The 16898-nt window shown below is 40.7% G+C and overlaps 3 protein-coding genes across 5 annotated transcripts in view; all 3 read right to left on the bottom strand.

The window, feature by feature from the left end:
* Nucleotides 1-16898, bottom strand: part of LOC138165848 (alcohol dehydrogenase E chain-like) — a 417804-nt gene that overhangs the window by 143889 nt on the left and 257017 nt on the right. The window lies entirely within an intron of this gene.
* Nucleotides 1-16898, bottom strand: part of LOC138169221 (all-trans-retinol dehydrogenase [NAD(+)] ADH7-like) — a 45969-nt gene that overhangs the window by 7375 nt on the left and 21696 nt on the right. The window contains exons 3-7 of the mRNA XM_069098504.1: nt 14214-14342; nt 13467-13476; nt 10893-10980; nt 10582-10819; nt 7535-7795 (exon numbers count right to left, since the gene is read on the bottom strand). Coding sequence (XP_068954605.1) covers nt 7535-7795; nt 10582-10819; nt 10893-10980; nt 13467-13476; nt 14214-14342 — 726 coding nt within the window. The remainder of the gene's footprint in view (nt 1-7534; nt 7796-10581; nt 10820-10892; nt 10981-13466; nt 13477-14213; nt 14343-16898) is intronic.
* On the bottom strand, nt 15539-16120 carry LOC138169606 (transforming protein RhoA-like). 3 transcript variants are annotated; one of them, XM_069099230.1, is made up of 2 exons: nt 15965-16120; nt 15539-15715 (listed from the first exon to the last, which is right to left on the bottom strand). In XM_069099230.1, the coding sequence occupies exons 1-2, from the start codon at nt 16118-16120 to the stop codon at nt 15539-15541; spliced, it is 333 nt and encodes a 110-aa protein (XP_068955331.1). The 3 variants fall into 3 exon arrangements, with proteins under 3 accessions (XP_068955331.1, XP_068955321.1, XP_068955313.1); XM_069099220.1 differs by having other exon boundaries at nt 15539-15931; nt 15992-16120; XM_069099212.1 differs by having other exon boundaries at nt 15539-16120.

Below are 16898 nucleotides of genomic sequence, written 5' to 3'. Positions count from 1 at the left end.
TCTCTCTCTGTCTCTCCGTCTCTCTCTGTCTCTCTCTGTCTCTCTCTTTCTCTTTGTCTCTCTCTCCCCCCTTTTCTCTTTTTTTTCCTGTCTCTTTATTCTTCTCTTTTCTCACTGTATTTTTCTCTTTCTTCCTCTATCTCTCCCTTTTCTCTTTCTCTTTTCCTCTCTGTCTCTCTCTGTCTCTCTGTCTCTCTGTCTCTGTCTCTGTCTCTCTGTCTCTCTGTCTCTCTCTCTCTCTCTCTCTCTCTCTCTCTCTCACACACACACACACACACACACACACACACACACACACACACACACTGCAAATGGGAGGTAATCACAGAAGGAAGGCACCAGCAGTAGTGGAGGAGGAAATATTTGGTAAGGAATGGAACAGAAAAATACTTTGACCCAGTGGACTCAGTAGTCTGCTCAGTTTGATGTTGAATGCTGATATAATGCTACAAACTAGCTCTACCAACTGTTGTTGGCCATAAGCTCTGGCTCAGCAGAAATCCTTGTAGTTTTTCTATTCCTCAAAGGAACAGACAATGCTGCCATTGACCTTAAAGTCCACAGGTTTCCCTATCACCACCATCATTAAATATTTTTTTTATTTTTGGGGGGGAGGGCAATTGGGGTTAAGTGACTTGCCCAAGGTCACACAGCTGTGTTGTGTCTGAGGCCAGATGTGAACTCAGGTCCTCCTGACTCCAGGGCAGGTGCTCTATTCACTGCACCACCTAGCCTCCCCAAACCCCCATTAAATATTATTTTTAAAAAGGTTTTCTCCAGGGGGCGGAGCCAAGATGGTGGAGTAGAAACACAACCTTCCTGTGGCTCCGGCTTCCACCTTCCCCAATCCATGTATAAAGGGGACTCTAAACAAACTTTGCATCGGCAGAACCCACAAAATGACACAGAGAAGCTAACCTCCCGCTAAGGACAGCCCGGCAGGCTGGCAGGAATCCAGTGCAGTGCTCTCAGAGCCCAGCTCCACGCCAAGGCTTTAGCCCCAGGGAGGGCCTGACCAGCCGCCAGCTGGAGGGACCCCAAATCAGCAGCAGCTGTGGCCGTTTCCAGATTTATCAACACATAGATGTGAAGGACAAAGTGAGAGGTCAGTGCAGTCTGGACTTTGGGACCAGTAAGTGGGAGTTCGTGGCTTTTACCCCCGGGACAAGAAGCCCCTGAGACACCAGCACAGCCAGCCAGCTCCACGTGGCAGCGTCAGCTCCTGGCCTGCAGAGTGTAGGGGGATCGAGCACCAGTCTGAGGGGTAATCACTCTTGCTTTAACCTGCTTGGATCTGGATTGCAGTCTAGGGTGGAAGTCCTGGGTTGTGTGGCCAGTTTGCCAGAGCGTGAGGAGACCTCAGAGAGGGCACCCATCTAATACCTCCAGCAGCTGAGAAAACCCCAGCATTTGGGACTAAAGCTCCCCTGTCTGATGGCAGAGTCCTACTGTGGTAAAAAAAGCCCCAAAGTCAAGTAATTCAGTGGCAAAATGAGCAGGAAAAGGAAACAAAGCAGACAGAAGATTCCAACACTACATTCCTATTTTTGGGACAAAAAGGAGCAAAGCATGGAACTGGAGGAAAACAGTGAAGTCAGAACTCCTGCACCAAAAGCTTCAAAGGAAAATATGAGCTGGTTACAGGCCATAGAGGACATTAAGAAGCAGATAAGAGAAGTGGAGGAAAAATTGGGAAGAGAAATGAGAACGATGCAAGAAAATTATGAAATGAGAGTCAACAGCCTGACTGAGGAAAATAATACCTTAAAAAACAGACTGACTCAAATGGTAAAGGAGGCTCAAAAAGGCAATGAGGAGAAGAATGCCTTAAAAAGCCGAATTTGCCAGATGGAAAAAGAATCTCAAAAGCTCACTGAGGAGAATCATTGCTTCAGAATTAGATTGGAGCAAATGGAAGCTAATGACTTTATGAGAAATCAAGATGCTGTTAAACAGATCCAAACAAATGAAAGAATTGAAGGCAATGTGAAATATCAATCTCATGGGAAAAACCACTGACCTGGAAAATGGATCCAGGAGAGATAATTTAAAAATTATTGGACTACCTGAAAGCCATGATCAAAGTAAGAACCTAGAGATCATCCTCCAGGAAGTTCTCAAAGAAAACTGCCCTGATGTTTTAGTACCAGAGGGCAAAATAGAGGTTGAAAGATTACACTGATCACCTCCTGAAAAAGATCCCAAAAAGAAAACTCCTAGCAATATTATAGCCAGGTTCCAGAATTCCCAGATTAAGGAGAGAATATTACAAGCAGCCAGGAAGAAACAATTTGAATATTGTGGAAACACAATCAGGAAAACCCAGGATCTGGCAGCTGAGGGATCGAAGGGCTTGGAATATGATATTCCAGGGGTCAAAGGAGCTGAGATTAAAACCAAGAGTCACCTACCCAGCAAAACTGAGTATCATGTTTCAGGGGAAAATATCGTCATTCAGTGGAATAGAGGACTTTCAAGCATTCTTGCTGAAAAAAAAAAACCAGAGTTGAATAGAAAATGTGACATTCAGATACAAGAAGCAAGAGAAGCATGAGAAGGTAAACAGGGAAAAGAAATCATAAGGAACTTATCAAAGTTGAACTATTAACATTCCTACATGGAAAAACAATAATTGTAATTGATGAAAGTTTTCTCAGCATGAAAATAGTTGAAGGAAACATATATATATATATGAGGGTATATGGGCATATGAATACATATGTGAATGTGTGTATATATGTTTACAAGTATACATAGATAGAGGGCACAGGACCAATTTAACAGGAAGGGATGATACTTAAAAGGTGAAATTAAGAGGTGAGAGGAATATAATGAGAGGAGATGGGGAGAGACAGAATGAGGTAAACTATCTCATATAGAAGAGACAAAGGGAAAATGGTTACAATGGAGGGGAAGAATAGGAAAGCAAAAGGGAATGGGTCATCCTTATTCTCATTGAATTTGGCTTGGGGAGGGAATGAAATATACACTAAATAGGGTATTTCGCCCTACAGGAGAGTAGGGGGGAAGGGGATGAGAGGGGGGATGATGGAAGAGAGGGCAGGCTGGGGGGAGGGAAGTTGGAAGCACCCACTTTTGAAAAGGGACCGGATCAAAGTAGAGAACAGAACAAGTGGAAGGTGGGATAGGAGGGAGGGAAATATAGTCAGTCTTTTACAATATATCTACTATGTTGATATTTTTCATTAGCTACACATGTACAACCTATACTGAACTGCTTATCTTCACAGTAAGGGTGGGTGACAAGGGAGGAAGGGGATGAATCTTGAATTCAAAGTTTTAAAATCAAATGTTTAAATACACACACACAAACACAAACATATATATATATATATATATATATATATATACTATTATTAATACTATTTTACATGTAATTGGAAAATGAGACATACAGGCACTGGGCCATAGAGATCCACCATGCCCTACTGAAAAAGTCGAAAGGGGTATGGGAGAAAATATGGGAGAGAGCAGACTGGAGGAGGGGATATCCTGTGGGACTGCTGTTTTTGGGCAGTGGGTAGAGGAAAAACAGGGAGAAAATTTGTAACTCAAAATCTGGTGGAAATGAATAATGTAAATCAGAAGTTAATAAAGCATTTGAAAAATGCAAAAAAAGTTTAAACAAAAACATTTATGCTTTGAAACTTGTAAGTAAGCCTGTAAGGGGGCAGCTGGTAGTAATCCTTTGGGAGTATCAGGTGCTTAATTTCCCAGGTCATCTGGTTGGGACAATGAGTCATAGAGGTCCCCAGACGGGCAACAAGGAGCCTTTTGTCTAGTGGGAACCTGTGTGAGCTTCTCAGAGACAGAGATGCTATCTTCTACTTTCTTTACATTTCCAAGATAAATAGCATGTAGCACTTTGAATATTGTACATAATTAATGCTTCACCTGGTTGGCCATTGTCCTTTGCTTTCAAAAAGGACCAAAATGACATCACTATGTTAGAGTAAAGTTACAGTGTGTCTGACTGTGGCTAGTCTCCTAACCATATATCGAACTCACGAATTAAGGAATATTCAACTTTCAACAATAAGAACAATTAGGGAGTAAAACTGTCTAAATTTTAATGCCCTTTGTTCTCTCTAGGTTTCCCCATTTTCTTTTTTCTCTTATTTATTTCAAAGACAGTATAAGTTTTTTTCATCTGTCAATGATTTGTATATATATTACAAGGTATAGACTAAAATCTGGGGCAGCTAGATGGCACAATGAAAGAGTGTAGGACCTGAAGTCAGGAAGACTCCTCTTCCTGAGTTCAAATCTGTCCTCAGACACATACTAACTGGGTGACCCTGGACAAGTCACTTAACCCTGTTTGCTTAAATTTCCTCATCTGTCAAATGAGCTGGAGAAGGAAATGGCAAATCACTCTAGTATCTTTGCCAAGAAAACTCCAAATGGTGTTAATGAAGAGTCACAACTGAAATGGCTGAATGATAATTGACTAAAATTATGGCACATTTTAATGCTGAAAAAGAATAAAGACTTCATCTAGTCTCGCCCTCTCATTTTACAGAGAAGGAAACAGGCTTGGAGGGACTAAAGTGCCTTGACTTTGGCTGCATTACTAATTACTAGAAAAGTAAGAATTGGGAATGGAATCTTCCCGACACTATTCTGGTGTTTCATCATCTACACCATGCTAGCTCCCTAGAGTTTCAAGTGTGGGTGACAACATTGATAGAAAAAGAGAAGACAGGAAGAATGGTAAATTTGATGGGGAAGATGATGTAGTATAGGTACTTTCAAAATGGTATTTAATGAAGATTATGAACCTAAAGGCTTCACTTTGTTACCTGATCTATGTTAAATGACTCCCCGATCCTCCACCACCAGCAGCAGAGTAAAGCTCAGCCCATACTTCTCTGTCAGGATCAACAGCATACAGCATAGATAATGCTGGCCCTGGAGACAGGAGATCTGGGTTTGAACATGGGAACTGTTATTTACAAGCCATATGACTCTGAGTAAATGACCTTTCTGAGCTTTAATTCCTTATCTGTAAAAAGGGGACAATAGAGGCGGCCAGGTGGTGCAGTGAGTAAGAGCACCGGCCCCAGTGTCAGGATGACCAGGGGATTGAATCTAGGCTCAGACACTTAGCACCACACCCAGAAATAACGGGCTGTGTAACCTTGAGCAAGTCACTTAACCCCAATTGCTTAAAGAAAGGGGGAAGGGGGGACAATACCTGTCACAAAGGATTTTTGCAAGGAAAGTATTTTGTAACTTTTAAATATCTTGAAATACTATAAATATGAGTTGCTATTATGAGGTTCAGCTTCCAAGGCAGGAGAGAGAAGGTAGAAAAATAGGACCATAGATTAGAGACAGAAAGGTTATTCTAATCTAACCCTCTCATGAATGGCAATGGGGCAGTTGAGGCACAGATAGGTATAACAGTTTTCTGAGAGTCATGAGATAGTAAAAGGCAAAGCCAAAATCTGAATAGCAAGTTGTGCATAGTAGATTTGCAGTTTCATGCATAACCACCTTTTTTATTGTACTATGTCATGGAAATGCTTGTTTTATTTCATAAGTTAAAATCAAATAAATTTTTAAAAAAGGAAGTGGGGAAGGATGTAGATCCCTTGGAAATAACTTGTAAGGCTTGCAAAAGAGGCTTTGGTGGCCCTCAAGGTGGCTCTTTTCCTCTTTGTGTCTTTCAGATAGAGCACAGAGTCAGTCTCTTTAATATCATGCAAATGGGACTTTTCTCTTTGCGAATTTGGGAGGGCACATAGTAGATAAGAGTGCTGAACTTGGATTCAGAAATACCTAACATCAAATCTAGCCACAAAACTTACTAGTTGTGTGACCCTGGACAGCTCACTTGACCTCTACCTGCTTCTGTCTCCTCATTTCTAAATCAGGGATAATAATAGCACCTACCTTGCAGGGTTGTTGTAAGGACAGAATGATATAATACTTGTAAAAAAAAATGCTTTGCATGATGGGCTTCATAATAACCTGGAGAGACTTATGTAAACTGATGCTGAATGAGGAGAGCAGAACCAGGAGAACTTTGTACACAATTACAGATACATCGTATGTGTGACCACTAACTTTGATAGACTGGGCTCCTCTCAGCAATGCAAGATTATAAGACAACTCCAAAAGACTTGTGATGGGAAGGACTATCCACATGCAGAAAAAGAACGACAGAGTCTGAATACAGATCGGAGCAAACTACTTTCTCTGTCTCTTTTTTTTGTTTGTTTGTTTTTGTTTTCTTTCGCATTGTTCACTCCATTGGTTATAATCCTTCTTTACAACCTGACTAATGTTTAATGTGAAGGTATTTGTAGATCCTATACTCGATTGCATGCCTCCATTGGGGAGGAGAAGGAGGGGGAGGGGGAAATTTGAAACTCAAGGGATTGTGGAACTGAATGTTGTAAACTAAAAGTAAATAAATAAAAAATTTTAAAAATGCTTTGCACTTTTATATAAAGCACTATATAAATGCTAGCTATTCTATTGTTATAAGAAAGTATGCATTTTCCTTGAAGTATTGATAACTTATGTTATTAATAATTGATTCTTCTCAACTCATTGGACAACATTGCGGGGCTATTGTTGACTATAGCAACCTAAATCTAATGTAAGGCTTTAGTGAATATCTAAAAATACTTGTCAGTGTGTGAATGAAGGAATAAAAACTTTCAGCTACTATTATCTAGTCAGCCCCAGACCATGCTTCTCATTACATTTAGTCTTCTCCCAGGACACCAGGATTCATCTGATACACATTTTATCCTTTGCCTTGCCACCAAGAATCACCCTTCCTTCTCCAGCTTTATGCTTCTTGCTTTTGCTCTGGGAATAATAATCACATCAGTACAGCTATTGCTACTGGAAATGGTGTGACAATACACTTACTATCTCTTTAACTCAATGGACCAAGATGCACACTTAACTTTTTTTTTTTTTTAAGCAATCAGGGTTAAGTAACTTGCTCAAGGTTATGCGGCCAGTTATTTCTGGGTGTGGTGCTGAGTGTCTGAGCCCGGGATTCGATCTCCAGGTCGTCCCAACACTGGAGCCGGTACTCTTACTTGCTGAGCCACCTGGCCGCCCCTAAGCAATTGGGGTTAAGTAACTTGCTCAAGGTTACACGGCCAGGTGTTTCTGGGTGGTTGCTAAGTGTCTGAGCCCGGGATTCGATCTCCAGGTCTTCTCAACACTGGAGCCAGTGCTCTTACTTGCTGTGCTACCTGGCCGCCCCTTACACTTAACTTTTTAACACCTTCTTGGAGAATATAAGCACCTTGAGGGCAAGAACTCTCTCACTTTTGGATCTGAATTTCAAGAACCCAGCCCAGTGCCTACATAAAGTAGATGCTTATTAAATTCTTGCAGATTAATTAAAAATACAAACACTGTCTGAATCATATCTGAGTCCTAAGGGTTTTCTTAAGGAATTAAACTATTGATCAGGTTTGAACTGAGGTAGAACATTTAGTCCTGGCTCTCAAACTCTCCTTTCTACCTACCGATTACTTACCATGGTTTCAGGGTGTCCAATGGCCTCAAAGGTGTACCCCACAGAATTGTCAGTCATTTCCTCCAGGACTTCACTGATGGACTTTGTGTAATCCTTAGGGTTGATGCACTCAGTGGGTCCTACAGCCTTGGCTGTCTCAAATTTGGGTGGGTTGATGTCACTTCCAATGATCTGGGAGACACCGGCTGCTTTACAGCCTATAATAATGGAAAGGCCAACCCCTCCCAGTTCAAAGACGGCACAAATAGATCTAGGGGTGACCTATGGTGATGGAAAGATGCAGGGCCTTCGTAATTAATGATTGATTCAATAAAATTCTGGAATCTTGGGAAACTTTAAATCTAGACCATAGCCAGTCCTTTGCAGTCACTGATGAGTTTTTCCAATAATAATAATAATAGTTAATAATAACAATAGTCAGCATCTAAATAATACTTTAAGGTTTGCAAATCACATTATGAATATCATCTCACATTTGATTTTCATGATGATTGGAGGTAGGTATTATTATTATCCCTGTTTTCAACTGAGGAAACGGAGGCAGACAAAGGTTGGGTGACTTTTCCAAGGTAACATGGCTAGCAAAGTATCTGAGGAAGAATTTGAACTCAGGTCTTCCTGATTCCAAACTCAGCACATCAACCACTGTGCTACCTACCTGAGGGTAATAAGTACTTTGAAATTATGAGAAACAGGTGCTTCAGAGATTAGAGACATGGAACTGTTATATCTGCTACCTCAGAAATTTTCGCGGAAAGAAATGCATACAGGCATATATATATTTGCTTTTTGGAGGGGGGAAGGTAAGGCAATTTAGGTTAAGTGACTTGCCCAAGGTCACAGGGCTAGTAAGTGTTAAGTGTCTGAGGCCATATTTGAACTCAGGTCCTCCTGACTCCAGGGCTGGTGCTCTATTCACTGCACCACCTAGCCGCTCTCATACAGGTGTTTTTCAAGAGAGAATTTGTCACCACTTTGCTGTTATAAGTCAAGTTACTTGGATTTTTTTATCAGGCCTTCCCTGATTCCCCAGTGCTAACTCCTCCATACGGAAGGATTTATTTGGAATCCATTTTGTATCTATTTAAACACACATCTTATTTGACCTAATAGAAGGTGAATTTCTTCAGGGCAGGAATGATTTCATTCCTTGTCATTACAGGGCCAGGTCTAGCTCAATGCATGGCATAGAGTGGGCTTTTTGCTGCTGTTGTTCTATCATTTCACTAGATCCCCACTGATTGATCAATTGATAGGTTTTTTTTTTAAAGCAATTGGGGTTAAGTAACTTGCTCAAGGTTACACGGCCAGTTATTATTTCTGGGTGTGGTGCTGAGTATCTGAGCCCGGATTTGATCCAGGTCATCCCGACACTGGAGCCGATGCTCTTACTTGCTGAACCACCTGGCCGCCCCTAAGCAATTGGGGTTAAGTAACTTGCTCAAGGTTACACGGCCAGGTGTTTCTGGGTGGGTGCTAAGTGTCTGAGCCCGGGATTCGATCTCCAGGTGTTCTCAACACTGGAGCCAGTGCTCTTACTCGCTGTGCTACCTGGCCGCCCCCAATTGAAAGGTTTTTGATTGTCACAAAACTTCAGTGGAAGCAGGAGCTTAATGATGTGGGTACTCTCATATCATAAGCAAATCATAAACCATCCATAATTAATTGTTCACTAGGATTCTTGTCCATATCATTCTCATAGAGTATGTATAGAAAATAATCTATGCAATGTACTAGAGAATTTATCCTGAATCTGTTAACATTCATCGGGGACCAGCACATCGTTCCAGCTGTCTGTTCTCTCCTGCTCTCACATCAGAATTTGCACGTTTTCTTTGCCATTCATAAATTTTTTTGAGCGATATCTTTTTACACCACTCAGTGAATGCACTTGAACAAATCCAACAAATTAAAATACAATAAATATTGATTAAGCAGTTACTATGTACCAGCCACTGAACAGAAAGTTTGGACAGGATTGGGGAACCTCAAAGTGCAACCTTTTTATTGAATCCAACTTTGGTCGTACTTGAGGGCCTGGAGGGCCACATGTGACCTTGAGGTTGCAGGTTCCCCACCCCTGGCTCTAGAACAATGGGAAACAAATGATTTTTTTTTATCACTTTGAGCAATGAATAGGTTATTTATTTATACCAAGATGATTTTAAAACTGACATTAGCAGTGAATAGCCTTTAATTCTGAACCAGCTATAAAGATGGTTCAGAAATAAATAACTAGTATACACCTAAGACCACGAATTTTTAGAATAGCTCTAGGAAGACCCAATAAGGAGATTTTTTAAAAGCTTGAATTATATTTATACTGTATAGAATGTGCTGTAGGGAATTTTGAAACCAAATTGTATCTAAGGAATCAATTTATGCTGTCCTAAAGGTCTAGAAAACTGTCAGGTTATGCTACTTGAGACACTCACAAAATACAATTTGTTTCACCCTTAAAATATCAGTATACATTTTACTTTAAAAAAATTATATGCATTGTCTTCTAATCAAAACACAATCCAACTTAGTGGGACCCAAACAAATGACATTTTGTTGTTGTTTTTCGATTTATTTCCTATCCCGTATTTCTAGCTGCAGCAGAAAACTCTTGTAGGCATTATGCCATTAGTCTGTGACTCAGGGCTTAACTTTCTTTTCTGTTTGTTTCCTTTATGATTTGCATATTATAAGTGCTTGATAAATCTCGTTTAATTAATTCATTCAATGAGAGCAGTTCTTTTGTGACAAATGAGAATGCTTTGAAATCACAGATAAAATGTATTATAAAATATACCCATGTTTATATGTTGCCAAAATCATGTGGATGAAAAAAAAAAACAACTTCAGATTGTCTGAATGCTTTTGTTCCCAGCTTTATATATTTGTAGAGACAAAGCATTCTGGTGATTAATTGGCTGTTTGATTTTTCATTCAGGTGTTTAGTATGATACAGACAGCACTTGAATGTAAGATGTGTTTTGGAAAAGGTTTTTTTTAACCTCTGCACCAATATTTAGTATGACAAGAAAAGCATATTTCCTCACCTTGGAGGTCTTCATTGCAGCTCTGTAGCCGGTGGAGAATGCACAGCCAATCAAACAGATCTTCTCAGCAGGAACATCAACATCAAGTTTAATTACTGAGCTTTCCTCCACCACTGTGTACTCAGTGAAGGTACTGGTGCATAAAAAGTGATAGACTGGCTTCCCTTTGCAGGTAAATCTGGTGGTGTCATCAGGCGATATTCCCTTTTTGAGAAAACTATTCAATTCATCAAAGGCACTTGTAAAGGAATTCAGCTCTAATGTTAGTATAGGGATAGTTAAAAGGAAGTTTGAGTAAAAATGATAGATACGAAAATTTTACACACAAATTGGCATTAGGGTGTAGACAGGCAGAGCACTCTCCACACTGTGGAAAGCAGAGTGGGATGACCCTTTCTCCTAAGAGAGAAAAGATCCCGATGGAAGACATTGCCTAGAAATAACCTTTAAGATCGCCAAATTAGTAAATATTTTTGAGCATCTAATGTGTGCTAGGTATTTATCCTAGGTGCTTGGGGATTGTGTGTTGATATAAAAAAAAGTAAGAAAACTGGGTTTGGTCTGCAAAGAATCACCCTGTGGAGACCCTAAACTGTCAGTGAGTGTAAATAGATGTCCATCAATTGGGGAACGGCTAAACAAGTTGTGCTATATGATAGTAATGGAATATTATTGTGCTAAGAAATGACAAACAAGATACTTTAAGAGAAACCTGGAAAGACTGACATGAACTGATGCAAGGTGAAGTGAACAGAGCCAGAACATTGTACATAGTAACAGCAACATTGTACAATGAAGAACTATGAATGATTTAGCTATTCTCAGCAATACAATGAGCCAAAACAACCCCAAAGGACTCATGATGAAGCATGCTATCCACTTCCAGAGAAAGAACTGATATTGTTTGAATACAGACTGAAGCATGCTATTTTCAATGTTATTTCTTTCATTCTTTTTCTTTCATTAGAACCTCCTTCTGCAAAATGACTGATATGGAAATGTTTTACATGATTGCACCTGTATAACCTTTATCTGATTACTTACATTCTTGGGAATAGGAGGGGGAGGAAAACTTAAGAAAAAAAACCCACTGAATGTTAAAAATTGTTTTAACATGCAATGGGGGTTGGGGAGATTATTATACGTATGTATATATGTATGTGTGTGTGTGTATAGCCCTGAGAGAACAGTTCACTATTATAGGGAGCTATACAACTTTCAGTAATAAGAGTGTGACTTGCCAAGGGTTACCCAGCAGAGGCATACCTTGATGAAGGTCATACTCTGATGAAGCTGGCACTATCTCTGATTGTCATAGGAACACTTTTATGTGGTAGCAAAAAGCAGTCACTGATTGGGGGGAATCCTTAAACAACTATGGCATATGAATGCAATGGAATATATTACTGCCTTATGAAATACATAGGAGAAATCCAGAGAAATAGAAGAATATTGATGTAAAGGAGAGAGTTTCTTCCTCCTCTCCCTCCTCCAACCTCAGTTGATGTAGTACAGAAGACCAAGATTATAATCAGGTGTTGATAATATGTTAGTTAGGTTATCCAGATGAGTCTACATCTTCCCATCCCTTTATCAGGTGTGAATATTTCCCTTACTGAGTCAAAAAAAGGAAAAAACTAATTGAATGAGTAAACAAATTAGTTCTATCTATGGGTACTTTAAATATATAAGGTCTGAATGAATTCAGAATTCCAGACTTGGAAATCTGAGTGTGACAGGTACTTTTGGAGGAGATTGGGGATTAGGGAGAGGAAAGAGGGAGAATTTCACTTTGTTCACTTTCCACCCTTTACCCTCAAATTCATATTTGCCACATAACTTTGAAAGGGAGCTATTTAACCACTAGAAGACACTAAATCCAGCAAGGAGCAGAGAAGCACACTTCAGATATACCTGGATATAGTGTTAGTTTCCCAAGGAGAGAATATTTTCAATGAATGTGACCCCTGGCAGCAGAAAAGAATGTAGAACCAAGAAGGGCAACCTTCCCTGAGAATCCAGCTGCACAATCTGCCCAATAAAGACGTTGAACCTAAGGAGAACTGCAGTAGGACCCTGCGAAGAAAGAAAGTATTTCTCTGCCTATGGGACCCAGAGAAAATCTAGACTCTCCTTTGTCACACATGTATCTTAAATGTGTAACATAGTACCATTATATTCTAGGTATGAACCCACTTTTCCCATGAATACTGTGTCTATTTGTGAGAGAGTGTGCCACAATTACGGGGCAGAAGGGTGATGTTTTGGAATCATTTTTTTTTTACCATGTTATTTGTGCCTTTGTACCTGTTGGTTGATTGTTAATGGAAAAAAAACAAAGCAAAACAGTGTATGGGGCTCCTGGGTCACAGTATTCAGAGTGTGGATCCAAAGTGTCGAGAACCTGAAGTGTGAGCCAACCTTTGGGGAACACTCCAGATGTGGGTGCTTCATTTGTATGAGCTGATACAGAGTGGGGAGAAAAAAACAGACCTGGAGGGATATAATAAACAACTACAATGAAGTAAGTGAAAATTGTTGTTCGTTCTTTGTTTTCAGAGAGGAGCAATGACATCCTGAGATGATGTCTTGATTTGCACTAGAACCTGACTTAAGTGAAGCAGAGTTGCATTCAAAACCATCAGCCTCACTCTCTCTTTCAGAGTCTCTGAAGTTCAGTAGCAAGACAAAAGTCAGAATGACTTGGGATTCTTTTATGTCTGACCAAGCTCTAAGTGTTCCACAGCACCTGTTTCAGCTGCCTTCATGGCCATTGGAACAAATTGTTCTCATCCACCAATTCTGCCAGTGGAAGTCTTCACACAGTTGGGGTAGACCCCCTTCTAACTCACTGACAGGTTTAAGGTCTATTGATTACCCTCAACCTGGTTTAGCCTGTATGCCAAGACAGTTTACTGGGGTGTGACTGCTGCAGGTGCAACAGTTCCTTGGAGCCATAGGAGAGAGGTGAGTGAAAGGTGGGTCCCAAAGGTGTGTGAGCAGCCCTGAAAAGGGCTTGGCAGCCCTCATACCAGAGGTGCTAGTCCTCCCTGAACATCCCCCCCCCCAAATGAAAATACCTGTAATAGGAAGTCAGTCTCTCACAATCTAGAAAAAACAACCTAGGTCCTGGAGAACATAAAATAAAGTATACCTCCTTCTTGTTAGAGACAAACAGGGCAGACTGCTACATTCACTGTTAGATGTTATGACCTTATCAGTTGTATTTGTTTAACTTTTTCTGTTGAGGTATACCTAGAAATGACTATGATATAGAAAGAAAAGGCCATCAATAAAATGAAATTTTGTGAAGAAGATTGCTCTTTCAAGAATTAAAGTATATATTTCCATTCTTCTATTCATTTAAGGTTTGTGTTCTGTTTATTATGCACAAGTGTCATGGGATCCTTAAGCTTTTTTGTGTCCCAAATACCTTCAGCTGCCATCTGGTGAAGCCCATGAAGTCTTTCTTGAAAAAGGTTTTTTTTAAACTCATGATAGAAATTTATATGATATATAAAAATATATAGAATTGTATATACATATAGAATTATATATAAATGTAATTATCAGCCTATTTAAAAAAAATTCACAGACCCCAAGGCTAAAAATCATTCCCTTACCTGTTTCACTTTGGACACCCCTTCTCCAACACTCTCTACAATCCCTGTTGCTTCATGCCCCAAAATTACTGGAAACTTAGTGACCAAGGTTCCCCTCATTACATGGTCATCTGAGGAACAAATTCCTGTGGCCAAAATCTACATGGGAAGAAAAAGACCACTGAACTCAAAAGGTAACAGGACATCTTGTAAGTAACTGGAAGGGAGGAGCATTGTGACCATTTTTGTTATTAGAAAACTGCCTTTATTCTCTTAGTAGTTGGGGGGGGGGGATTAACTGATGAAGAAAAAAGTTTAATCAAATGGAGAAAAATAAGAAGCTCCAAGGGGGACTTTGGTCACTAACAAAGAGAATGGGGATCAAGCTCCCCCAGTGATTAAGGGGAGTCACTACTGGAAGAGTAAGAAATAAGGAAATGTTGTATATACCAAGATGCTGCAATTTGAGTTCCAACCAATCACTCCAATTTCTGACCCAATTCCCCATTCACAGACCCCAGCTCCAGGGGACAGCGGTGGACACGGGTATTTTGAACAGAAAAATGACTGTCATTCACTAGAGAAAAACAGACAAAGGGGGATTTCAAATGTTTTTCCATTTGACTTTATGTTCAAATGCACTTAAAAAAAACCCCAGAGACATACTGTAGAGATAACAAATATCAATATTAGGAAATCTAATTATACAAAAAAATACTACATCCAAGCTGGGGTAGATATATTTATTTTTTGGTAACATGCATAAAGTGGCACTAATTACACAGTAACTGTAAGGTGACTAACATGAAACCACAGTACTGTGGTTTTGTCACAGCTGTATGGGGACTTGCTGTCTCGGACTGGGTCCCTTTTTCAAACAAATTGAATAATCCCCCAGAGCTATACCAATAAAAGCCTTAGAAGAGGGTCCTGCTCTGAAGTGACTCCATATTTATTCCCCAAAGGGCCCTGCAGCTGACAGCAACAGGACAGGTTAGGTATAAAAGTAGTTAAAACCCAATTCACAAAAGTTATCACCTTTTTTCCTCTTTCTAGAAAGAAGCAAGAAGTTAAATATTCCCTTGAATTAGTGCCAAATGTACTGGTTGGGAGATTGAGGAAAGTGATTTAAGAGTAATATCAGAGGGCCCTGTGATGTGCACAGATATGATGGGCACAGACCATCATTAAACGATCATGGCTGGTTTCTAATTACTGGTGGCAAGATGCTTCCTGTTTTGTAAATCTCTTAAAGTAAATTACAGATAAACGAAAAAGGCCAGTAAGAGTACACTAAGATTACTAAACGGCACTTTAAAAATTAACCGAGTGAGGGCTTGGCCTTTCCACTGTGTTTACAAGACAAGGCAATCAGATTTTCTCCTTCCACGTCTGGCTTGCAAAGCCGCTCTTGTGGCCATTTCAAAAACCTCCCTGACACCGTCTTTGGTCTTTGCAGAACACTCTACGTAACCAAATGTGCCGATGCGATTCGCCATCTCTCTGCCTTCTTCGGGCTGGACGGGCTCTTGCTTTTTCTTGGCCAGCTCCCGCCTCGTGTGTTCATCATTTCGAAGGTCCTTCTTGTTCCCAACCAGGATGATGGGCACATTGGGACAGAAATGCTTCACCTCCGGGATCCACTTGTCTCCGATGTTTTCTAAACTCTTAGGGACATCGATGGAAAAACACATGAGTACAACATCGGTGTCTGGGTAGGAAAGGGGTCGAAGGCGATGATAATCTTCCTGACCGGCCGTGTCCCACAAAGCCAACTCCACCTGTTTCCCATCCACCTCAATGTCTGCTACGTAATTCTCAAACACAGTGGGCACATAGACGTCAGGGAATTGGTCTTTGCTAAACACAATCAGCAAGCATGTCTTCCCACACTCACCGTCACCAACTATAACCAGCTTTTTGCGGATGGCGGCCATAGCGTGGACGGTTCGCGAGTCCCTCCGCTCGGGGCAAGCTGCCGCGTTCTAAAAAGTACCCAGGTAGTTTTTTACACAAGAAACCGGCGGGAACGCGCGCGGGCGGGCGGCGTGGCGGCCTCTCTCTCATTCTTGAGCGCAGGACAGTTCATGTTTTAAGATGATTCTCTCGTTACAAATACACCGGCGCTTCTAGGGTGCTGAGGGTTTTGCCTACCGTTAGCAGTTATGTGGCCGATGGCATTCGATTGGATGGATAAAGTAGCCCAGAAGAGCGCGTTCCTCAGAACACACGCATATGCTCCTCCAGACACAGGTATATACGGACACACACACACACATACAATACGTAAATTTGGCACGGAGAATGCATCCGCTAATTCCGGAATTAAACAGGAGGAGAACAGGTGGAATTGCTTTCAAGATGTTGCAGTCTACTTTAGGAACTTCAAACTTTTATCAACAAAAAGTCATTTAAAAAAAAAAAAAAAAGAATGAATGGACCGGACCTGCAGTGAGGAAGACTTGAGTTTCCATTCCACTTCAACATAATTACTAGCAGTGTGACTCTGGGTAAGTCATTTAACTCTGGATATTCCCTCCTCCACAAGGCTCTGTCCTGGACTCTCTGTCTCTCCATCTCTGTCTCTCTGTGTCTGATAGTCTGCCTGCCTTTCTCGATCTCTCTGTCTTTCTGTCTGTCTGTCTCTGTTTTTCTCTGTGTCTCAGTCTGCCTGTCTGACTCTCCATTTCTGTCTCTCTTTGTCTCTGTCTGTCT

Source organism: Petaurus breviceps, unplaced genomic scaffold, assembly GCF_028583685.1.
Source record: "Petaurus breviceps papuanus isolate PSGF00001 unplaced genomic scaffold, PetGlider_PUasm1.0 126, whole genome shotgun sequence".
NCBI classification, from domain to species: Eukaryota; Metazoa; Chordata; class Mammalia; order Diprotodontia; family Petauridae; genus Petaurus; species Petaurus breviceps.
Note: the sequence above shows the minus strand (reverse complement) of the source record. Positions and strands in the feature narration are given on the sequence as shown.